Raw genomic sequence first — 25,492 nt, 5'->3', positions numbered from 1 at the left:
ATGCTTGTACAGATACTATGCCACAGGTTAACACTCAGACACTGACTCCGAGCCCACTTTCATGCTTAGCACCATCCAGGGATTGAACCACCAACTTTCTGCTCTCTGGGCCGACACTCCCTAGACCCTTGAGGCGATCCTGACAATATCATACAACTTGCAGATCCTCGCACTTCTGAAAAGTTAAATGTGCAAACTTCTGTCAGAATGTAGTAGTGTAGCTTCATGGTCGTTTCAGTTCATTGACAAGACGACGAAATATTTTTGTCATAATTTATTTGTGATGACTGGCATGAAGGTGGAGACACTTGATGTACAGGAATGTCACACACAATTCACTATATACATGGTGAACAGCTATTTCCATTGTCTCCTTTTTGATACAAATGTCAAAACACAGTACAAAACGTTGCATCCACTTTTTCATAAAGTTTGCAAATACGACCAGGCTGTATATGTGTATGTTTCTTAGCTAAACAGCTGCCGACACACACACTACTGGCAGCAACAAGCACCTGCTACCATTTACAGGGACACTAACTGAAATGTCACCCCGGGTATCTCTACTTATAAGAGTGCCAGTGGTCTAAATCCTAATAGTATGGTTAAAATAAACCTGGTGCCTAATCATCATTTTTATTTAAAACATTAAGACAGCTTATTGTATCGAGTATGTGACAAATGTACTTCTGCCATCCTCTGTGTCTCCAGGGCTAGCATTTCAGTAAACCTCCACTTACCCCTGGACCCATCCCCACGGTACTTGTAAATCACAAAATACCTGCCCCTTGATTTCCTTCGGCCAATTTGACTGGCTACGCTACTAGGTCTAACATACCAATCAGAATGCTAGTTACAAACCAGCCTCAATGTGGGGTTGGTGATATCAACAACATAGTGGGCAGTCTCACTGATTACGCTAGTGTTTGTAAGAAATTAAGAGCTGATACGCAAAAGAAAGCTCTCAAAAATATATTTGATGGAAAGGATGTCTTCATGTCCCTCAAAACTGGTTGTCTTTGGTGTCTTGGCAGTCTGAGTTGCCTCCCTTACCCATTTCCTTTTCTCAACGTTTGATTGGTCGATAAAATTTTAATGGAAATCAAGGACAGGTATTTTAAGATTGCGAGAACAACAGGGATGGGTCCAGGGGTTACTGTAGGTTTACCCAAATGCTAGTCCTGGAGAAAGAGGATGTTCTCAATAGAAGCAACATCAACAAACATATTATAAGTAAACACTGGAGTGTGAATGAGAGAGTTGGGTTTAACACAGCTTTTAACAGTATTCCAGTTATATCGCGGCATGTCAGGTTAATGTGGGGTGGGAGGAAAGTCCGAAGTGATGCAGGAGTCAGACGTTTACCACTTCAGTGAAACCCACGAGCACAGGTATGGTGCTGACAAACCTAGAAACATAATCGGGGATAACCGGGATTTGAACCCACAATCATAGGAAACTGAAAAGAGCAGGGTCATTCACTGAAAAGGTATGGGTGAACTTTTTCACCTAGTTTGAAGATAGGCTCCAGCCTATAGTTACCAGTAACAAGACAGTGTAATTCACCTGTACCCAAGTCAGGAGGTTAATACAAAAGCACATCATTGTGAAAATGCAAATGTGGCAGTTCTGACTTCAGTATGAACCCAAACGTTGTGTGCCGGTAAGAGGTCCACAGGTCTCCTTGAGGAACACGGGTCTACATGTCTACCTGTGACTGCATCTTTGGTTACTGTATCTACATCAGCAATTTGACATCGGTATGTAACCATGGTAACAAATAATAACGCTACAAACATGTAACATATTGAAATGATAAATATACAAATGTAAAAAATGTTAGTTAAAAAGTCAGTCAGATCATGAATCGGCCACTGGGTGACCACTGAGTGACACGGGTCATTGACAGTTCCGTCCAGCTGTCGTCATGGTTACTGAGATGACCCTTCTCCTCTTATGTCAGCCAACATGGAAGAGTCACCATGCATCTCCTTATTTACAATCATCCATACACAGGAATTTGTTAAAATTTGTCAAATATCACATTCTGTAGCAACCACAGAGGGTTTCAGCTTTCCTGTACCACTGTTCAGCCTGCTGACACTGACTGACACACAAGCCCACGGAGAGTGACATCATGGCGCTGCCTGATACACCCGGCTGGTACTATACTCCAGCAGTGATAGTGCAGTAACTAGAACACTTCTTCATCCAGGAACTTGTCTACCTGCTACCTTGTCTACGTGACTGGCGTGAGGTTTTAGAAGACCTTTGGGGTAAAAGCTGCCTACCTCCATGCTCAACATGGTGAACTTTCTCAGTGTTGGTTTCATTCTCTCATCTACATCTCTCACCATCCAGCTCGGTGTAACCTCAATGATGGTCACATCTCACAAGTCTGGAACTGTGAGTGCGACCATGTTGAGGAGTACTTCACTAAACAACACCCCACCCTACCCCATTGTCCCATCCCTGCTTTGACGTTCAGCATTTATGGTCGTCTCCTCACATCCCCGGTTTGGTGTACACCGTTCATAGTCGTTTCCTCCCATCCCCGGTGCGATGAACACCGTTCATAGTCGTCTCCTCGTATCCCCCCATTCCCCGGTGTGATGTACAGCCATGAAGGTCGTAACCCCCCATTCCCTGGTGTGATGTACACCGTTCATAGTCATCTCCTCACATCCATGCTTGTCTCCTCCCATGTTGCTGCAAGTGGAAGTAAAGCAAATATAATACATTATACAGTCGCCCATCGGTTGTGTCAATCTACTGAGGAATCTAAAGTATATTACCTCCCCTTGGGGTAATCTAATGTGTATATCCCCCCAATTACTTGTAACTGTGGTGTATATGTGCGATGTATATCACCTACCCATGGTGTATATGTGAAATGTATATCACCTACCCGTGGTGTATATGTGAGATGTATATCACCTACCCATGGTGTATATGTGAGATGTATATCACCTACCCGTGGTGTATATGTGAGATGTATATCACCTACCCATGGTGTATATGTGAGATGTATATCTCCTACCCGTGGTGTATTTGTGAGATGTATATCTCCTACCCGTGGTGTATATGTGAGATGTATATCTCCTACCCGTGGTGTATTTGTGAGATGTATATCTCCTACCCGTGGTGTATATGTGAGATGTATATCTCCAACCTGTGAAGAAATTTGTGAGATGTATATCACCTACCCGTGGTGTATATGTGAGATGTATATCACCTACCCATGGTGTATATGTGAGATGTATATCACCTACCCGTGGTGTATATGTGAGATGTATATCACCTACCCATGGTGTATATGTGAGATGTATATCACCTACCCATGATGTATATGTGAGATGTATATCACCTACCCATGGTGTATTTGTGTGATGTGTATCCCATCCCCCATGGTGTATATGTGAGATGTATATCACCTACCCGTGGTGTATATGTGAGATGTAGATCACCTACCCGTGGTGTATATCTGAGATGTATATCACCTACCCGTGGTGTATATCTGAGATGTATATCACCTACCCATGGTGTATATCTGAGATGTATATCACCTACCCGTGGTGTATATGTGAGATGTATATCACCTACCCGTGGTGTATATCCATGTATCTTCATCCTGTCAGTCTCATGACGAAGGATATCCTCGTAATTATCCACTGCTACCTTCTCTTCATTTAGTTCATCCTGGAGCCGATCTCTCGCTGACTCCTCACGATCTCGCCGAGCGGTTACCTGACAAATTACAAACATATCAGTTGTAACATAACGAGAGCTGTCATCTATTCACTGAACTATATAACTACATATCTCACCTGTTCAGCAAGTATTTAACTACATATCTCACCTGGTCAGCAAGTCTACATATCTCACTTGTTCAGCAAGTATATAACTACATATCTCACCTGTTCAGCAAGTATATAACTACATTTCTCACCTGTTCAGCAAGTATATAACTTTATATCTCACTTGTTCAGCAAGTATATAACTACATATCTCACCTGTTCAGCAAGTATATAACTACATATCTCACCTGTTCAGCAAGTATATAACTACATATCTCACATGTTCAGCATGTATATAACTACATATCTCACCTGTTCAGCAAGTATATAACTACATATCTCACATGTTCAGCATGTATATAACTACATATCTCACCTGTTCAGCAAGTATATAACTACATATCTCACATGTTCAGCAAGTATATAACCTACATATCTCACCTGTTCAGCAAGTATATAACTACATATCTCACCTGTTCAGCAAGGTTCAGCTTGAGCTCCTCCCGGGCTGCGTCCTGCTGCTCCAGGTCACGCCGAGTCAGCTGACTGGCGATCTCCATCTCCCTCACTAACTGCTCCCGCTGCTCCAGGATCTCCTCCTCCCGTTGCTGGATCACCAACATCTTATCTGAAATCTGGTCCTGCCTGCTCGCCAACACCTGCACAAAGCAACATAACACCAGTGAACCACAACACACCAGCAAGGCACAGTACACCAACATCATGGCAAGACACAACAGTCACAGTCTTTTTAGTTGGCACAGAAGAATCATCCATTAATTATCAATCTCATCAAACCAAGAAAGTTTGTGTGCCCAGGTAGTGACACATCTCCACAATAACTGACTGCATGCAGCTATCACCATGTAGCTATCACAAGCATACCGCAGGAAGTAACAGGATCCCTCCTCATTCATGTCCCTTCTCCACAGCCACCAGCGCCAACCTCCTTTATGAGAAAGGGGCACCCACCCCACACCAAGTTGCCACACATTCCCAACACATCCCCGTCACGTCTCTCACCCCAAGTCGGCCCCAACCCTACCCTGAGCCCCCACCAAGTCAGCACCTCACCCCACCCGACCCCAGCTCCCAGATTGTCGACACCCCACTCCATCACCCACCTCCTGCATGAGCCTCTCTCTGGCCTGCTTCTCCTTCTCCCAGTCCGCCTCCCGTTTCTGCCACATCCGTGCTGCCTCGTCCCTGCAACAGAACTGGCACTCAGTCTGCGTCTCCTAAAGCAGCTTGCACAAATGGTCTAAGTGCTATGTTTATACATTAATGCTCAGAACCCCCAAAATGTATTACTGAAAGTTCCTAGGACTGACCAGGAAAATCACAGAGCCTGATCACCCAATCCCATGTTCAGTCCACTACACAGGGGGACCTGCCCTAACCCAGGCACCCCACAGGGCCAACATGAAGCACTGGGGACCTGCCCTAATCCAGACTCCCTACAGGGCCAACATGAAACACTGGGGATCTGCCCTAATCCAGACTCCCTACAGGGCCAACATGAAACACTGGGGATCTGCCCTAACCCAGACTCCCCACAGGGCCAACATGAAACACTGGGGATCTGCCCTAACCCAGACTCCTCACAGGGCCAACATGAAGTAGTAGGGATCTGCCCCAACCCAGACTCCCCACAGGGCCAACATGAAACACTGGGGATCTGCCCTAACCCAGACTCCTCACAGGGCCAACATGAAACACTGGGGACCTGCTCTAACCCAGACTACCCATAGGGCCAACATGAAACACTGGGGACCTGCTACAGCCCAGACTCCCCATAGGGCCAACATGAAGTACTGGGGACCTACCCTCAACCAGACTCCCCATAGGGCCAACATGAAGTACTAGGGGACTGCTCTAAAACAGACTACCCATAGGGCCAACATGAAACACTGGGGACCTGTTACAGCCCAGACTCCCCATAGGGCCAACATGAAGTACTGGGGACCTGCCCTCAACCAGACTCCCCATAGGGCCAACATGAAGTACTAGGGGACCTGCGCCAGCCCAGACTCCCCACAGGGCCAACATGAAGTACTAGGGGACCTGCGCCAGCCCAGACTCCCCACAGGGCCAACATGAAGTACTAGGGGACCTGCGCAAGCCCAGACTCCCCATAGGGCCAACATGAAGTACTGGGGACCTGTCCTCACCCGACTCCCCATAGGGCCAACATGAAGTACTAGGGGATCTGCACTAACCCAGACTCCCCATAGGGCAAACATGAAGTACTGGGGACCTGTTCTTAACCCAGACTCCCCACAGGGGCCAACATGAAGTACTGGGGACCTGCTCTTAATCCAGACTCCCCACAGGGCCAACATGAAGTACTGGGGACCTGCCCTAACCCAGACTCCCCACAGGGCCAACATGAAACACTGGGGACCTGCCCTCACCCAGACTCCCTACAGGGCCAACATGAAACACTGGGGACCTGCTCTAGCCCAGACTCCAAACATGACCAAAATACAGAACAGAATAGAGTCCTATGCAGCCCCTGGCAACCTGCACCAACATACAGAGTCTCTTATTTTCAGTGAATTTTAGTCTTAGTACATGGACAAGTAGCAGCAGGACTTTTCTAGACTGGGGCTTTGGACAGAAGGCAGAACTCACTGGTACAGCATGTCCAGTTCCGCCTCTCTAGCCTTCTCCACTCTCAGCTGGTCCTCGATCACCTGAAATAACAAGTCAGAAAAATATATAAACTACATCATAACAAGTTGAAGATTTCAGATGCTGCCTTTGTGTATGTCCCTGATTTGTCATCTCCCAGTGGAATAGACTCTCATCATGGCAGGCAGTGATCAGAGTTGTTATCAGGCACAGCAACCAGTGAACAATGGTGACAGTTATTACACACATCTCCTCTTGTGCACTCTATATTTGAGTACATGTGTACCTGTTTCATCCAGGAAGCATCAGCTTTGGCCTTCTCCTTTCGGGCCGTGTGGAGGACGAGGTCAGCCTCCTCCTTCTCTAGCAGAGCCTCCAGCAGCTTATGGTCCTGTTCCTGAACACAGAAGAAACAGTCAGTCAACACACAGTATGTTACACCCTGTGTTATATCCCAGTATGTTACACCTTGTGTTATATCCCTCCCTGTATGGTAAACCCTGAGTTATATCCCCATCTGTTACACCCTGTGTTATATCCCTCCCTGTATGTTACAAACTGTGTTATATCCCTCCCTGTATGTTACACCCTGTGTTATATCCCTGTATGTTACACCCTGTGTTGTATCCCTGTATGTGACACCCTGTGTAATATCCCTGTATGTTACACCTTGTGTTATATCCCTCACTGTATGTTACACCCGGTGTTATATCCTTGTATGTTACACCCTGTGTCATATCCCTGTATGTTACACCCTGTGTCATATCCCTGTATGTTACAACCTGTGTCATATCCCTGTATGTTACACCCTGTGTCATATCCCTGTATGTTACACCCTGTGTTATATCCCTGTATGTTACACCCTGTGTCATATCCCTGTATGTTACACCCTGTGTCATATCCCTGTATGTTATACCCTGTGTTATATCCCTGTATGTTACACTCTGTGTTATATCCCTCCCTGTATGTTACACTCTGTGTTATATCCCTCCCTGTATGTTACACCCTGTGTTATATCCCTCCCTGTGTGTTACACCCTGTGTTATATCCCTGTATGTTACACCCTGTGTTATATCCCTGTATGTTACACCCTGTGTCATATCCTTGTATGTTACACCCTGTGTCATATCCCTGTATGTTACACCCTGTGTCATATCCCTGTATGTTACACCCTGTGTCATATCCTTGTATGTTACACCCTGTCATATCCCTGTATGTTACACCCTGTGTCATATCCCTGTATGTTACAACCTGTGTCATATCCCTGTATGTTACACCCTGTGTCATATCCCTGTATGTTACACCCTGTGTCATATCCCTGTATGTTACACCCTGTGTCATATCCTTGTATGTTACACCCTGTGTCATATCCCTGTATGTTACACCCTGCGTTATATCCCTGTATGTTACACCCTGTGTCATATCCCTTTGTGTTACACCCTGTGTCATATCCCTGTATGTTACACCCTGTGTTGTATCCCTGTATGTTACACCCTGTGTTATATCCCTGTATATTACACCGTGTCATATCCCTGTATGTTACACCCTGTGTCATATCCCTGTATGTTACACCCTGTGTTATATCCCTGTATGTTACACCCTGTGTTGTATCCCTGTATGTTACACCCTGTGTCATATCCCTGTATGTTACACCCTGTGTTGTATCCCTGTATGTTACACCCTGTGTTATATCCCTGTATATTACACCCTGTGTTATATCCCTGTATGTTACACCCTGTGTCATATCCCTGTATGTTATACCCTGTGTTATATCCCTGTATGTTACACCCTGTGTTATATCCCTGTATGTTACACTCTGTGTTATATCCCTCCCTGTATGTTACACTCTGTGTTATATCCCTCCCTGTATGTTACACCATGTGTTGTATCCCTCCCTGTATGTTACACCCTGTGCCATATCCCTGTATGTTACACCCTGTGTCATATCCCTGTATGAAACACCCTGTGTCATATCCCTGTATGTTACACCCTGTGTCATATCCCTGTATGTTACACCCTGTGTCATATCCCTGTATGTTACACCCTGTGTCATATCCCTGTATGTTACACCCTGTGTCATATCCCTGTATGTTACACCCTGTGTCATATCCCTGTATGTTATACCCTGTGTTATATCCCTCCCTGTATGTTACACCCTGTGTTATATCCCTGTATGTTACACCCTGTGTTATATCCCTGTATGTTACACCCTGTGTCATATCCTTGTATGTTACACCGTGTGTCATATCCCTGTATGTTACACCCTGTGTCATATCCCTGTGTGTTACACCCTGTGTCATATCCCTGTATGTTACACCCTGTGTTGTATCCCTGTATGTTACACCCTGTGTCATATCCCTGTATGTTACACCCTGTGTCATATCCCTGTATGTTACACCCTGTGTCATATCCCTGTATGTTACACCCTGTGTCATATCCCTGTATGTTACACCCTGTGTTGTATCCCTGTATGTTACACCCTGTGTCATATCCATGTATGTTACACCCTGTGTCATATCCCTGTATGTTACACCCTGTGTCATATCCCTGTATGTTACACCCTGTGTTATATCCCTGTGTCATATCCCTGTATGTTACACCCTGTGTTACACCCTGTGTCATATGCCTGTATGTTACCCCCTCTGTTACACCTGTGTCATATCCCTGTATGTTACACCCTGTGTTACACCCTGTGTCATATCCCTGTATGCAACTCACCAGCTCCTCCTGTATCTGCCGTGACCGCCGCATCAGCTGGGCCTTGTGTTGCCGCAACAGGATTCGCCTGAATCACATGACACACACAGTGCAAGAAATAACAACATTCTATTTCAGTGTTGCTACACAAGTTAGTTATACTGTATATCTCTATGTGAATTTGCTGTCGTAACTGCTTTCATTATTACCGAAATAGAATGTGAGTGCTCAATTGAACAAAATTATCAATCTTGTTTGTTATAACATGGTTATACAAAAACCAAAATACCAGCAAAACAGCATGAACCAGCCAGTGAACGCACCAGTGTGAACCAGCATGTGAACCCACCAGTGTGATCCAGCATGTGAACCCACCAGTGTGATCCAGCAAGTGAACGCACCAGTGTGATCCAGCATGTGAACCCACCAGTGTGATCCAGCATGTGAACCCACCAGTGTGATCCAGCCAGTGAACCCACCAGTGTGATCCAGCATGTGAACCCACCAGTGTGGTTCAGCCAGTGAACGCACCAGTGTGAACCAGCCAGTGAACCCACCAGTGTGATCCAGCATTTGAACCCACCAGTGTGATCCAGCCAGTGAACCCACCAGTGTGATCCAGCCAATGAACCCACCAGTGTGATCCAGCATGTGAATCAACCAGCGTGAACCAGCATTTGAACCCACCAGTGTGGTTCAGCCAGTGAACGCACCAGTGTGAACCAGCCTGTGAACCCACCAGTGTGATCCAGCATGTGAATGCACCAGTGTGATCCAGCATGTGAACCCACCAGTGTGATCCAGCATGTGAACCCACCAGTGTGATCCAGCTAGTTAACCCACCAGTGTGATCCAGCAAGTGCACCAACCAGTGTGATCCAGCATGTGAACCCATCAGTGTGATCCAGCATGTGAACCCACCAGTGTGATCCAGCATGTGAACCCACCAGTGTGATCCAGCATGTGAATCAACCAGCTAGTGAAGCAGCATGTGAACCCACCAGTGTGATCCAGCATGTGAACCCACCAGTGTGATCCAGCCAGTGAACCCACCAGTGTGATCCAGCATGTGAACCCACCAGTGTGATCCAGCATGTGAACCCACCAGTGTGATCCAGCCAGTGAACCCACCAGTGTGATCCAGCATGTGAATCAACCAGCGTGAACCAGCATGTGAACCCACCAGTGTGGTTCAGCCAGTGAACGCACCAGTGTGAACCAGCCTGTGAACCCACCAGTGTGATCCAGCATGTGAACCCACCAGTGTGATCCAGCAAGTGAACCCACCAGTGTGATCCAGCCAGTGAACCCACCAGTGTGATCCAGCATGTGAATCAACCAGCGTGAACCAGCATGTGAACCCACCAGTGTGGTTCAGCCAGTGAACCCACCAGTGTGAACCAGCCTGTGAACCCACCAGTGTGATCCAGAATGTGAATGCACCAGTGTGATCCAGCATGTGAACCCACCAGTGTGATCCAGCCAGTGAACCCACCAGTGTGATCCAGCATGTGAATCAACCAGCGTGAACCAGCTAGTGAACCCACCAGTGTGATCCAGCCAGTGAACCCACCAGTGTGATCCAGCATGTGAACCCACCAGTGTGATCCAGCATGTGAATCAAGCAGCGTGAACCAGCATGTGAACCCACCAGCGTGATCCAGCATGTGAACCCACCAGCGTGATCCAGCTAGTGATCCCACCAGCGTGATCCAGCATGTGAACCCACCAGTGTGATCCAGCTAGTTAACCCACCAGTGTGATCCAGCAAGTGCACCAACCAGTGTGATCCAGCATGTGAACCCACCAGTGTGATCCAGCATGTGAACCCACCAGTGTGATCCAGCATGTGAACCCACCAGTGTGATCCAGCATGTGAACCCACCAGTGTGATCCAGCCAGTGAACCCACCAGTGTGATCCAGCCAGTGAACCCACCAGTGTGATCCAGCATGTGAACCACCAGTGTGATCCAGCTAGTGAACCCACCAGTGTGAACCTTCCAGTGAACCCAGCAGTGTGATCCAGCCAGTGAACCCACCAGTGTGATCCAGCATGTGAATCAACCAACATGAACCAGCATGTGAATCAACCAGTGTGAAGCAGCAAGTTTACCCAACACTGTTTAGCCAGTGAACCCAGCAGTGTGATCCAGCCAGTGAACCCACCAGTGTGATCCAGCATGTGAACCACCAGTGTGATCCAGCTAGTGAACCCACCAGTGTGAACCTTCCAGTGAACCCAGCAGTGTGATCCAGCCAGTGAACCCACCAGTGTGATCCAGCATGTGAATCAACCAACATGAACCAGCATGTGAATCAACCAGTGTGAAGCAGCAAGTTTACCCAACACTGTACCCACACACTGAACAATCAAACCCAACGCAACCAGTCAGCTAAACTAGTGAACCTAACCACTGAACCAAACTGTTGAATCAAGTCAGTGAATGAGACAGTAACGCAGGACATGGATGGCGACTTACCCAAACTCCTGCTTCTTGCGAGCATCCTCTGTCCTCCTCCGAGTGTCCTCCAACTGCTCCAAATCCCACTGTTGTCGCTGAAGACTGTCTTGCTCCGACTTCAACATGGCTGTCTGTGGAGAGGACAGGCGCACTTACAGCTCTCTACACACACAGAATACATACAGCCTTCTTCATACCTCGACTGATAGATACTACCCCACTATCCTCAAACAATGTGACACAAGAGTGAATGAATGCCTTCAGCAATATAATGCTATATCACAGCCGTATCAAGCACCTCCCAGACAAAAACCACACCCTCAAAACCATCCACCTCCAGACACAAGCCCCTCCCACATTATCACTCACCTCCCAGACACAAACCACACCACATTATCATCCACCTCCAGACACAAGTCCCTCCCACATTATCATCCAACTCCCTGACACAAGCCCCTCCCACATTATCCTCCACCTCCCAGACACAAGCCCCTCCCACATTATCCTCCACCTCCCTGACACAAGCCCCAACCACAATATCATCTAACCGCCAGACACAAGTCGCAACCACAATATCATCCACCTCCAAACACAAGCCCTTCCCACTTTATCATCCATATCCCAGACACAAGCCCCTCCAACTATATCATCCGACTCCAGAAACAAACCCCTCCCACATTATCATCCACCTACTGAAACAATCACCTCCCACCTCCCAGACACAAGCCCCAACCACAATATCATCCACCTCCCTGACACAAGCCCCTCCCACTTTATTATCCACCTCCCTGAGACAAACCCCAACCACATTATCATCCACCTCCCTGACACAAGCCCCTCCCACATTTTCATCCACCTCCCTGACACAAGCCCCTCCCACATTTTCATCCACCTCCCTGACACAAGCCCCTCCCACTTTATCATCCACCTCCCTGACACAAGCCCCTCCCACTTTATCATCCACCTCCCAGACACAAGCCCAAACCAGATTACTATCCACCTCCCTGACACAAGCCCCTCCCACTTTATCATCCACCTCCCAGACACAAGCCCAAACCAGATTACTATCCACCTCCCTGACACAAGCCCAAACCAGATTACTATCCACCTCCCTGAAACAAGCCCCTCCCACTTTATCATCCACCTCCCAGACACAAGCCCAAACCAGATTATTATCCACCTCCCTGAAACAAGCCCCTCCCACTTTATCATCCACCTCCCAGACACAAGTCCCTCCCACATTATCATCCACCTCCCTGACACAAGCCCAAACCAGATTACTATCCACCTCCCTGAAACAAGCCCCTCCCACTTTATCATCCACCTCCCAGACACAAGCCCCTCCCCTACTCACCTCTTCCTCCCTCTTCCTCAGCTCCATCATCTGCTCCTTCAGGACGTCCTTCAACCTCTTCTCCTCCACCAGCTTCTCCTCGGCACGTCGTTTCTCTGCTTCCACAGCAGCCTGTCTTTCTAGCTCCATTTCCTCCTCATACTCCTCCTTCTCTCGCCGAGCACTCTCCATCCTCTGTCAACAGCCAGCCAGCCAGTGTAACTCACAGTACTCACCACGGCTCTTGCACCAAGCCATACAATACATACAGAGTTCTGTGATGCAGTTCGTATGTCACGTTATACAAATAACTACAGCCATATTTGCCACATTCCCACAACATATAAGACAGTAACATATCACTTTAAGAATGAAATCAAGGCTAGTATTATTTGACTGCAGCTACAGTTCAGGATAGTAAAAAACATGTGTTATTGCTTAAAATGTAATTACAGTATTCGACGTAATAAGCACCAAGGGTACTCTCAACATTAGAAATAGGGGGCTCTTATTAGAATATAATTTTGGTAAGGAAAAAAAACAGAGTTGAAAGATCATAAATTTTGTGGTTTATGCTAACAGCCTGAAATGATACAAAAGAAAAGTAAATTTTCCAGAATTTAATTGCCCATAATTAAGGGTGCATATAACACACAAGTGCGGATTATACACGAATAAATAAGTCTTGTGTTCATTGATCAATCTGAAGGGGTGCTAATTGGGATTGTTCACAAGCCAATATATTAGCGCTTATTACGTCAAATACGGTAACACATAAAAGCACAGGCCTGTACTGTGAAAACCTGTCAGTCCAATCTTGCAGGGGCAGTGTACACATATTACAGTCAGTGTCTAAATTCAGTCAGTTTACAAATTGTCTTAAAATGTTGTCATATTACAACTCTGACTGAAATTTCTTGGACTTACATGCAGATTGATCGAATTCAATTATTGTTATTTACAAATTGACTGAATTACACACTGAAACATGAAACAGATATCAGTTTGTACCCATGTTTTGTCACCAAATTTGTTAATTTGGACAATTCCACTTGGTAGGGTATATAGTCCAGGGATCAATTCCACAAAAGCAATCTAAGGGCTAAGACAATCATAACTCCCATACTCTTACGACAATCGTAGCTCTAAAAAATGAGGCCTAGATCACCACTGTTGTCCAGGGATCAATTCCACAAAAGTGATCTAAGGGCTAAGACAATCATAAGTTAACTCCAATACTCTTACGACAATCGTAGCTCTAAGAAATGAAGCCTAGATCACCAATGTTGTCCAGGAATCAATTCCACAAAAGCGATCTAAGGGCTAAGACAATCATAACTCCAATACTCTTACGACAATCGTAGCTCTAAGAAATGAAGCCTAGATCACCACAGCTTCCCTAACTATGACTTTGATGCTGTGGATGACCCTGAAGAAGGATGACCGGCTGACTGACCCACCTCTCTCTGCTCCTTGACCTGGTCCGGCCACGAGCTGACCACGTGCTCCTGCAGCAGGTTCTCTTCCACCTGAACAAAGAAAACAACATCTTACGTACTGGAGAAAACACGCTTACGAGGTTTTGGTAGACAGAGCATGCCCTGGGGAGGGGGAAAAACCAAGAGGGCGAAGCCCCCGCGGTTTTTCCTGACCCCCAGGGCATGCTCTGTCTACCAAAACCGAGGGAAAGTGTTTTTCCATACTTATACACCGTCTAAATTGATTAAATGTTATAACGAGCATCTATACATGAGGCGCTTCATTATAGCGCTTCCTTGAAGATGTGATATCATAACTTGCACATGAAATTCGCTGGCTTGCCAGGCGTTCAAGAGCACTTGGATGTGTCAACAACAAAACACAACTAAAATACTTACTTTTAAATGAAAGCGAAATCTTCGGTTTCTAAATGTTTGTGTTGCAATATTCCACTTCTTTCAAACAGAAAATTCGCAAATTTTAAAGGTGTTTTTTGCTTTACAAGATTTTCGACTTTAAACAATCCAACTGTTAAGTTGGTAGAGGTAGTTGTGACGTAACGGCAAGCAGTTACTGCACGTGCAAATTGTGCAGCATTGATAAGCACTTGTTTAAAAGCACGTGTTTTGAAACCTTGCTGTCCTTTCACCAGAGACTCTGAAATGATGTCGCTTTTAAATGTCCACGTGGAACTGTACACATTACATTCAATTTTAATTGAATTAAAATTTTGAATTGCTACTGGTTGTCATTTTTTCAGTTACTTGGTTAAACCTGGGATTTGAGGTTTTACATTCAAAGTAAAACCTCCCGAACGAAAATTAAACCTCATAATAGGTTTTACTTTGAAAGTAAAACCTCAAATCCCAGGTTTTACTTTGAAAGAAAAATCTCGCAATAGGTTTTAATGCCTATAGAAAGAACTTTCTTACTTAATAGAGATCCGTGAAGATTCCGGGGCAGAAAAGATCTTCAGCAACCCATGCTTGCCGTAAAAGGTGACTATGCTTGTCGTAAAAGGCGACTAACGGGATCGGGTGGTCAGGCACGCTGACTTGGTTGATGCATGTCATCGATCCCAATTGCGTGGATCGATGCTCATGACATTAATCACTGGATTGTCTGGTCCAGACTCGATTATTACAGACCGCCGTCATATAGCTGGAATATTGCTGAGTGCGGCGTTAAACAACAAACCAACCGAATGAATAGGTGTATAACTAGAGACCACAACCTTGTCAATTTACTATTCTTCTCACTTAAACATGCACCCATCAATGTCCTTGGTTATCCAGGTATTAAACATGACATTAGCAGAAACATCCTGGATTCATTTGCTATCATGCCTTCATTTTGAGTCGGGTTCGAAAAACACAACGCTTTCAAATTCAAAGTATGCTCTTCTTTACTGAATGAAATGATCAACTGGACTTTTGTGTGTATTTTCAAATACATCTGTCTTGTAGCGTAAGTATTTCCCTACTCCTGTCTTAGTAGTTTGTTTGTTGTATAACTATTGGTAACGCCACACTCAACATTTCAGCTCTATGACGTCACTTCCCTCCTCCGGCCTAAATATTCTGGATTGTAATTTCACTGAATATATCAAGGGGTGGCTTGGCTGCTGGTGATATTTTGAAAGATGTAGATCTTTGATGAACTCACATCAATAAGAAGCATTTTGATGGAGCCGGTTTTATCACAAGAATCATTTCCATAACCAGCGTCCAAAATAACTGCCTGCCTGCTTGCCCGTGGCTGGTAACTTTTCTGGCTGGCTGCATGAAATTTTCCTTTATCTTCTTGACTTTCTGGCAGATAATTTTAAGACTACTTACGTATTCAGTTTTATCATAACTCCTCGTACATTCTCAAGTAATTGTTAGCATTATTTCAACGGAATCAAGACATTATTTGTCTATTATTTTTAACAATTTTTCAATGTATATAATGTCTAAATGTGGCCGGTAACTTTGAAGATGGGCAGGCAACATTTATGAGTCAGCTGACCGACTGTTTTGTTGGGATTTAAAATTGTTTCAATCACTGTAACAAAACTAAGGTGGTGGATGGCCTCTAGATATATATCATAACAGATTGGTTGGTTGGTTTGTTGTTGAACACCGCACTCAGCAATAATCCAGCTATATGACGGTCTGTAAATAATCGAGTCTGGACCAGACAATCCAGTGATTATTATCATGAGCATCGATCCACGCAATTGGGACCGATGGCCCACCCGATCCCGTTAGTCGCCTTTTACGACAAGCATAGTCGCCTTTTACGGCAAGCATGGGTCATAACAGATTGGACATATAAAACACTGGAAAAATGAGGAGGACCTGTTCCTAACACGTGTTGGCTCACCTTCCTAATGTCAGGGTTGTTCTGCCTCCAGTGTTCATACAGCTTCTCCTCTGCCACCTGCACAGAACACCAATCATCACGTTTGTGTATCAACCCAGTTGTAGTGAGTCTTACTACAGGGCTACAGGTTGTATTGAGTCTGACTACAGGGGTACAAGCCAATCAGACACCTGCACAGAACACCACATCATCACGTTTGTGTATCAACACAGTTGTCGTGAGTCTTACAACAGGGCTACTAGCCAATCAGACACCTGCACAGAACACCACAATATCACGTTTGTGTATCAACCCAGCTGTAGTTAGTCTTACAACGGGGCTACTAGCCAATCAGACATCTGCACAGAACACCACATCATCACGTTTGTGTATCAACCCAGCTGTAGTTAGTCTTACAACAGGGGTACTAGCCAATCAGACACCTGCACAGAACACCACATCATCATGTTTGTGTATCAACACAGTTGCAGTTAGTCTTACAACAGGGGTACTAGCCAATCAGATACCTGCACAGAACACCACATCATTATGTTTGTGTATCAACCCAGCTGTAGTTAGTCTTACAACAGGGGTACTAGCCAATCAGACACCTGCACAGAACACCACATCATCATGTTTGTGTATCAACACAGTTGCAGTTAGTCTTACAACAGCGGTACTTGCCAATCAGACACCTGCACAGAACACCACATCATCACGTTTGTGTATCAACACAGTTGTAGTGAGTCTTACAACGGGGCTACTAGCCAATCAGACACCTGCACAGAACACCACATCATCACGTTTGTGTATCAACCCAGCTGCAGTCAGTCTTACAACGGGGCTACTAGCCAATCAGACACCTGCACAGAACACCACATCATCACGTTTGTGTATCAACCTAGTTGTAGTGAGTCTTACTACAGGGCTACTAGCCAATCAGACACCTGCACAGAACACCACATCATCACGTTTGTGTATCAACCCAGCTGCAGTCAGTCTTACAACGGGGCTACTAGCCAATCAGACACCTGCACAGAACACCACATCATCACGTTTGTGTATCAACCTAGTTGTAGTGAGTCTTACTACAGGGCTACTAGCCAATCAGACACCTGCACAGAACGCCACATCATCACGTTTGTGTATCAACACAGTTGTAGTGAGTCTTACAACAGGGCTACTAGCCAATCAGACACCTGCACAGAACACCACATCATCACGTTTGTGTATCAACACAGTTGTAGTGAGTCTTACTAGAGGGCTACTAGCCAATCAGACACCTGCACAGAACACCACATCATCACGTTTGTGTATCAACACAGTTGCAGTCAGTCTTACAACGGGGCTACTAGCCAATCAGACACCTGCACAGAACACCACATCATTACGTTTGTGTATCAACCCAGTTGTAGTGAGTCTTACAACAGGGGTACTAGCCCAAAATACCCCCTGGACCCCCCTTCTGGATCCACCTATGGTATTATGAGGTATCATGGATAATTCTGTCCTCAATGAATTAAGTCCCAAGTCTTGGCAACATTTCACAAGGGACAGATAATCTGTCATTCTGATTTGCGAGTAGGTTACATTACATCATTTGGCATGAAATCTTGAAACATGTGGAGAAAAAGTTCAGCCATATTAAAAGAAAATGTCTTACAATTTTTCTTTTCTCCTCACGAGCACTCTTCAGTCCATCTGCTCGACTCCTCATGTCCTCCATACGACTGTAGTTATCTCGCGAATACCCCCGCAGCTCGGCCTGAAGTAGCAGAGAAACAGACTGAGTGTATGAGTGAGAGAATGCATGAGAGAGTGCATGAGAGAGAATCCATGAGTGAGTGCATGCGTGAGAGTGCCGAAGTGAGAGAGAGAGTGCAGAAGTGAGAGAGATAGTGCCGAATGAGAGTGCATGAGAAAGAGTGCATGAGAGATAGAATTATGAGCGGGAGTGCATGAGAGACAGAATGTATGAGTGAGAGAGTGCATGAGTGAGAGAGTGCCGAAGTGAGAGTGCATGAGAGAGAGAATGTATATGTGAAAGTGCATCAGAGAGTGCATGAGTGAGAGAGTGCATGAGAGCTGTCTTTACAAGGCTTTTTCCAGTCATTCCTGAGGTAGCAGTCAAATAACAAGCATCAGAGAGAGAGAGAGAGAGAGAGAGAGAGAGAGAGAGCGTGAGCAAGTGCATGAGTAAGAGCATAAAGCTGATTTTCTTCAGTCAAGTCACAGCATGCCAGCTTAATGTGGGAGGAAAGACAGGGCACATCTCTATTCTATTACGATAAACATCCTGGATCTATTCGCTACCATAGCTTCATTTGAGAAGTGACACCTTCCATCTCAACTTCTCTTATCACTATCTTCCCATAGTATATCTCTCACACAACACTTTTTCTTCTCATCAGCTGGACCAATCACAACCACCTTTTCTGCTTTTGTAAGCAGTGAATGCATTAAGGCGTAATGCAGGATAAGTAAAAAAATGTGTATTTTTATATTCCCAGCAATTTTTTGGCATATTGCGAATCAAAATGAAGGTAAGCATGGTAAGGCAGTGCCTGGCTTGTAAAGTTTTATCCTAATTGAGTGTATATAAATCAACTGGATAATCGGGGATGAGCTGAGCTGTTTCTAAAACTGATCGAGAACCTGAGTGAGATAGTGAGTTTGGTTTTACACTGCTGTTAAAAATAATAGCATGGCAACAGACAGACACATTGTACCCAGGCCTAGCGTGACAAGGGATAAATCTCAATAGAATCAGATCTAAGTTCTCGCTGCCGCTAAACAAACATCTGAGGACATGGAGGGTCATGTCAGAACAACCTTTCACAGCTTTGACCAACCACTGAAATGACTAACAGGCTGCATGATCAGAAACACTTTCCGACTGTCACTTTCACGATCTGGTAAGCGATGCTCTGATTGGTCTGATGACCTGATGAAAGGTTGTTCTGACGTGACACATAATGGGATTTCCTCCAATCTCATTAAAATCAGACCTTGTCCAATCTCATTAAAATCAGATCTTAGTTCTCGCTTCCGCTAAACAAAGATCTGAGGACATCCCATTACGGGTCACGTCAGACCGACCTTGCACAAACTTTGACCGACCAATAGAATTACCAATCAGAAGGCAGCTTTCTCGTGCTTTACGGCACTAATTTCAAATTGGTGACTACGCTTCGAAACATATTTGGACAAATTCTCGATTACAAATTTGAAACCTGAACAAAAGAACATTCTGGAATGGCAAATAGATGGTCTAGATTGTATGGATACACTCGTTAAACCAGTAACTATCGTTCGGAATACCCCGTGTTAAAGTTTTCGAGGTTGTATGATTAGAAATCACATTCCGACTGTCACTTTCATGATCTGGTAAGCGGCACTCTCATTGGTCGGATGAAAGGTCATTCTGACGTGACCCCTTATGGGATGTCTTCAGATCTTTGTTTAGCGGTAGCGAGAACTAAGGTCTGATTTTAATGAGATTGGATGTCCTCAGATCTTTGTTTAGCGATAGCGAGAACTAAGATCTGATTTTAATGAGATTGGACAAGGGATTGACTTATGACCCCTTATGGGATGTCTTCAGATCTTTGTTTAGCGGTAGCGAGAACTAAGGTCTGATTTTAATGAGATTGGATGTCCTCAGATCTTTGTTTAGCGATAGCGAGAACTAAGATCTGATTTTAATGAGATTGGACAAGGGATTGACTTAACAACTTGACTACCTGCTGCTCAGTGAGATCCAGAAGTGATTCAGTCCCAGATCATGTACATGTAATACAGCAGTAACACTCTTCACCACGGTGTGGTACTGACAAATCAGCAGTGTCCAACATCATGGGAGCTGCGCATGCTGTTGCCAACAACATACCCAAGGCTAAAAAAAACAGTCTTGGTTCTCAAGCACTGCCCGCATCATCATAAAGTTCGCTGCACATTTCGTTTTTATTTCCAGTTTTAAAAAATATAAAAAATCCTTAAATATTCCAAGTCCAACGGTAGTCAAATACTATATTCCAGCATTTTACTCAAGGAATTCATTTCTGTAGGGAGGTCCTTTCCCAGGTTGATGGTACACAACTGTTTATTGGTTACATATTAGTTTGAAAAAAAAAACTATAAAAAAAAATCCCTTACTGCCATATTGGAATAAATGCTTATCTTGCTTTACCTCAAACTGGAGATTCTCTTGGTGTATGAGCTCTGCTAGTTTGGATCGGCGCCGCTTCAAGCTGAGAGCTTTGATATCCTTCTCTGTCCGTGACTTGTAGGCGTCCATGCTGCAATCAGGGATAGGATGACCACATTACATACACAGAGTTTCATAGCAGATAATCTGGCATTGAACTCATAGCTAAAGCCATCTTCCTGAGGCAAGAGAGTTAACTGACTATAAAAGTCCAGTTTCCACCCTTGCCGAACTAGGCTGGTATTATGGAGTTAAATTTTGGCTGGACTTAAAGAGTCTATGCATAGTCCAATCAAAATCGCGCACCGAAATCGAAATCCGTTTCGTAAACTGTCTTGCAGATTTCGGTTGATTGCAGGATTTGAAAAGCATGTGCACCGCCAACTCGTTGTCAGCAGATATTTTCCAAATCTTCTCATGTTTTAAATCAAGGTGCTCACATGATTTGATGCATTTCGCGATGTAAGACCCGTTTTATCACAATATAGATCTTGATTATCGATCAGATCCTCCTGACTTGGCGCCACCATTTTGTGCGAAGCAAACGCAAGTGATTCGAGAGGTGGAATCTGATTGGTCCATAGGAGAGGCTTAGAAGGTACATAACTGGTAATAGCCACTGGTGGCGCTACAATCGAGGCCAGTAATTCCAGCCTAGTTCGGCAAGGGTGGAAACTGGACTTTTAAAGTCAGTTAACTCTCTTGCCTCGGGAAGATGAGCGAAAGCAGGTGCCCAAAGAAGGTGCTGATTTATATCCAGTGGGAAAATTCAGATGGCACTATCTAATAGATTTATTTGTTTGTTTGTTGTTTAACGTCGCACTCAGCAGTATTCCAGCTATGTGACCATGGTCCGGGAAATAATCGAGTCTGGACCAGACAATCCAGTTTGACATCATGAGCATCAATCCACACAATTGGGATACAATGACATGCATCAACCAAGTCAGCGAACTTGATTCACTGATTCCGTTAGTCGCCTTTTACGACAAGCATAGTCACCTTTAAGGGCAGGCATGGGTTGCTGAAGACCTATTCTACCCCGGATCTTCACAGGTGAACTCATCAGTCACCTCTTACGACGATTCAGCCAAAATGTAACTCTGGAATTCAAGCCTAGTTCAGCAAGGGTGGATGCTGGACATATATAGTCAGTTAATGCCCTTGCCTCGGGAAGATGGGCACCGCTAAGGGAGTCAACTCTGGATAGTGACTTGTGATGCTTTCAACCACACAGCCACCTGTGGCCCCTGGATTCACAAAAACTCCTATAACATTTGAGTGAGATGGGATTTTACCCTGCTCTGAACAGTATTCCAGTTATATCACGGCGTGTCAGATTAATGTGGGATGAAAGCCCGAAGTGATGCAGGTCTCAGACATTTACCGCTTTGGTGAAAACTACGAGCACAGGTATGGTGCTGACAAACCTAGAAACATAATCGGGGTGAACCGGGATTCCAACCCACAATCAAAGGTTTCTGGCGTGCCCAAGGGATGCAACACTGCACAACTCCCCCATAACATTTGAATGCAGTATAAGCACTGGTAAGCAATATCAATCAGCTTTTACATTTCTTTAGAAATATTCCTGCTACTGGTAAACACCAAGAATTGCCTTAACACATAATATCCAAGTTGGAATTGAACCTGGGTCTTGGCGTGACAAGCCAATGTACAACCACTGAGCTACCCCGCCCCCTGAAGACAACTAGTTATGTACCACCTGTCTTGAAATGACTGATCAGACATCCATGTCTTCTTCTTGGAGGCATCGATGTCCATCTTGTTGAAGTGGTCAGATGTTTCAGACCACTTCTGTCTGAAATCTGTCTCATGATTCCGACGACTTACGATCGCCTGCTCGTAGATATTGCGTCTGCTTGTCCAGTAGCCAGGGATTGTGGGTAATGCCATATTTAAAATCTGAAATTTGTTTGAAAATACAATCACAATGAATCTATAAATAGACAAGTCATGCATGATAATATGATGAACTGCCCACGAACATTGTGCAGGACTCTTATGCCTGAATGAAATTTCCAGAGCCTTTCGTAATCTCTTTAACAATATGACTATGAGGCCATCAGTCCATGACACAAGTTTGAGTACCGTATATGACCGCGTATAAGCCGAATTCTGGGGACCAGAAAAAAGATTCTGTAGAAAGGGGTCGGCTTATCCACGGGATACACTTTCATGATAGTATTTTTCAGATCGTGATCTGTCAGAAACATCGCCTGAATGACGGTCCGATAGATCACAACTTCCCGAAAGTTTGGAAGTTGCCACGACTAGAGCAATTATTGTTATAAATTATCAATAAAGTTATTATTATACACCAATGTTGTCATTATTAAAAAAATGTTATGCATGTTACCACTTCCGATAATAAGTTTTCAATTGAATGTTCAAAGTTTATCGTTCTTCGTAAACTCCACAATCTTTACATGGGTAGTTCCTCCTGAAAATGCATGCTGTCACATGTGTACATCAACTTTGGGACAGTATGAATTGTATTGAGCTTTCTGTTGTTATTTGAGTGAAACCATATGTTCAGAGACATTCTGATGATATCTGATTTCTATACTATCTCCCTTTTGCCGGGAATCTGAGGTGAAATTTGCACATAAATATATCTTGAAGTTTTGACTTGTCTTGAGTCAGGGCTTGACTAATATGCTGGCAACAAAACAAGAGGTTGGGAAATTTTATTATTTTATATTTCTACTGGCCCAGATAGTCAATCTGTGGATAACTAGACGCGAGTGATAACTGCTGACTGTCAATAAATGTGATTAACTAGTTACTTCTTTGGAAATATTATCTGTAAATAATACCTTAAAATAATAAATACATTTTCAACTATGGTAACTAGTGCATATCATATATCATATCTAACAACAGTAATGTTTCACATTTGGCAAGCAGTGCTCAGACTTGGCTAGTAGATTCTTTACATATACAGTACTGGATAGTGTGACTTGTGCCTATGAATGTCAATCCCTGGAAGTGGAAGCTTAGTTGCTGTGAAGTTTATAAAAGGCAACCTTAAGCCATTGAGCTGGTGCATAACAAGGCAGAGAAAACACTGCTAGATTTGGCCATTATGTTAAATATCTCACTTCAGAGGTGGGATATAGGCCCATTCAAATGGCACATTTTGTCTGTATTTTCTGTAATTTTTTATAATACTCGTGTGTAAATCTCTCAATTCAGTCTTTCTTATTGTTATTAATTACTAGGGCTGTTACGATTCACTTGCGTATTCGGTGAATCGAACCGTAACATTCATGAATTGAATTCATTATTCATGGCCACTAGAATCGAATATTTATGAATATGCTATCATGTATATTTACATACCCTGTACCTAAAAATATCCATAACAACATATTATATGCATAGACTTCTTTCAATGACAACACTCTAATAATATTTAATTTTGATAGTATTGTTTTCACTGGTCATTGTCGCATTTGAGCGGGTACTAGTACCTGGATAAGTGCAGTAAATAAATGTATAATTTATTGATAATAAACAAACCATGTCAAATAAATTATGATGTTATTGTTTCACTGAATATAAATATAATAAATAATACATAAACTGCTGACTTGTTATTGTAATTCGCCTCATAGTGTATTCGTTGCAGCCCTATGTGTGTCTAACAGACCATTAAGTGACTCAGATTGAACAGAAACACTAGGGCAGTTTTGAGAATATAAAAAAGGTTCCAGGTCATTTAGAAACAATGAAAACAATATCGATGTCACAGCACTGGCATTACTTGAAACCCTACAAGACTGATCATGTTCTCAAACTATCCCCAAATCCCTAGGGCAAATATATCACACTTTACAACGTTACTTACATTTTTTTATTTACTGCCACGTAGTTAGATATTCCACGGATATATAACTTGTACTTAAACTTCCCTCACTTAACGCCCGAATATCGTAACATTATAATATTTTGGAGCATAAATTTCGTTTCGAATGACAACAACTCATTCATGGCGGTCGTGCGACGCATGCGCATATGTACTTCAAACAGTATTATTTGACAGACAAAATTCGGTTCTATTCAGGGTCGTATTCTACGAAGCAATCAAAATGCATTAAGGGTAAGTCCGGTGATGGACTTGGAATGGGCGGAAATGAAACCACGCGTAAGGACTTGTCTGGTTCAAAGACGTATATCCGTGTCTGGTTGTAGTAATATTGGAAAACGACTACTGACGTAGATTTGCGAAAAGAGACATAACATGTATGTTTGGGGCCTTTTTTAGTTTTTGTACATTTGTTTTAAACTACATAAGTCCTATGAATTTTATTATTTAATTTATTTGTCATTTTGTCATTCAAATTTGAAAAAAACAGGCTCTAACTTTTTTTTGCTGTAGCACCTCCGTTCCATCACAGACATGAAGGTCTTATTAAAATGAAATTCGACCATGAATTTGGTAAATATATTTGCTTCCGATGGGTCAATCAGAGTTTTCAAATCACAATAAACACCTGTGATTGAAGCAGC

General features: G+C 44.0%; 1 protein-coding gene across 3 annotated transcripts; it reads right to left on the bottom strand.

Moving 5' to 3' along the window:
- Nucleotides 1-267: 267 nt before the first annotated feature.
- On the bottom strand, nt 268-24,988 carry LOC124135215 (trichoplein keratin filament-binding protein-like). Of its 3 annotated transcripts, XM_048396337.1 has the most exons (16): nt 24,831-24,988; nt 22,680-22,882; nt 20,939-21,047; nt 18,413-18,514; nt 16,771-16,827; nt 14,385-14,453; nt 12,946-13,119; nt 11,610-11,722; nt 9,150-9,216; nt 6,718-6,828; nt 6,432-6,493; nt 4,922-5,003; nt 4,271-4,456; nt 3,604-3,747; nt 2,676-2,709; nt 268-2,633 (listed from the first exon to the last, which is right to left on the bottom strand). In XM_048396337.1, the coding sequence occupies exons 2-15, from the start codon at nt 22,871-22,873 to the stop codon at nt 2,680-2,682; spliced, it is 1,500 nt and encodes a 499-aa protein (XP_048252294.1). In that variant the 5' UTR covers nt 22,874-22,882; nt 24,831-24,988; the 3' UTR covers nt 268-2,633; nt 2,676-2,679. The 3 variants fall into 3 exon arrangements, with proteins under 3 accessions (XP_048252294.1, XP_046356429.1, XP_046356430.1); XM_046500473.2 differs by having other exon boundaries at nt 268-2,709; XM_046500474.2 differs by having other exon boundaries at nt 268-2,709; nt 22,683-22,882.
- Between the last annotated feature and the right edge of the window lie 504 nt (nt 24,989-25,492).

The sequence above is a fragment of the Haliotis rufescens genome, unplaced genomic scaffold (genome assembly GCF_023055435.1).
Source record: "Haliotis rufescens isolate VD_foot unplaced genomic scaffold, xgHalRufe1.0.p SCAF_15, whole genome shotgun sequence".
Classification (NCBI taxonomy): domain Eukaryota; kingdom Metazoa; phylum Mollusca; class Gastropoda; order Lepetellida; family Haliotidae; genus Haliotis; species Haliotis rufescens.
This window is presented reverse-complemented; position numbering and strand designations above follow the sequence as displayed.

What these genes read in the sequence shown, in the direction of transcription:
- LOC124135215 (XM_046500473.2), bottom strand. Translation starts at nt 22,873, where the DNA reads ATGGCATTACCCACAATCCCTGGCTACTGGACAAGCAGACGCAATATC. An exon ending in AGGTCAAGGAGCAGAGAGAG is followed by an intron (nt 13,120 to 14,384) that starts GTGGGTCAGTCA and finishes GGCTGTTGACAG; the next exon opens with AGGATGGAGAGTGCTCGGCG. An exon ending in CGCAAGAAGCAGGAGTTTGG is followed by an intron (nt 9,217 to 11,609) that starts GTAAGTCGCCAT and finishes CATGTGATTCAG; the next exon opens with GCGAATCCTGTTGCGGCAAC.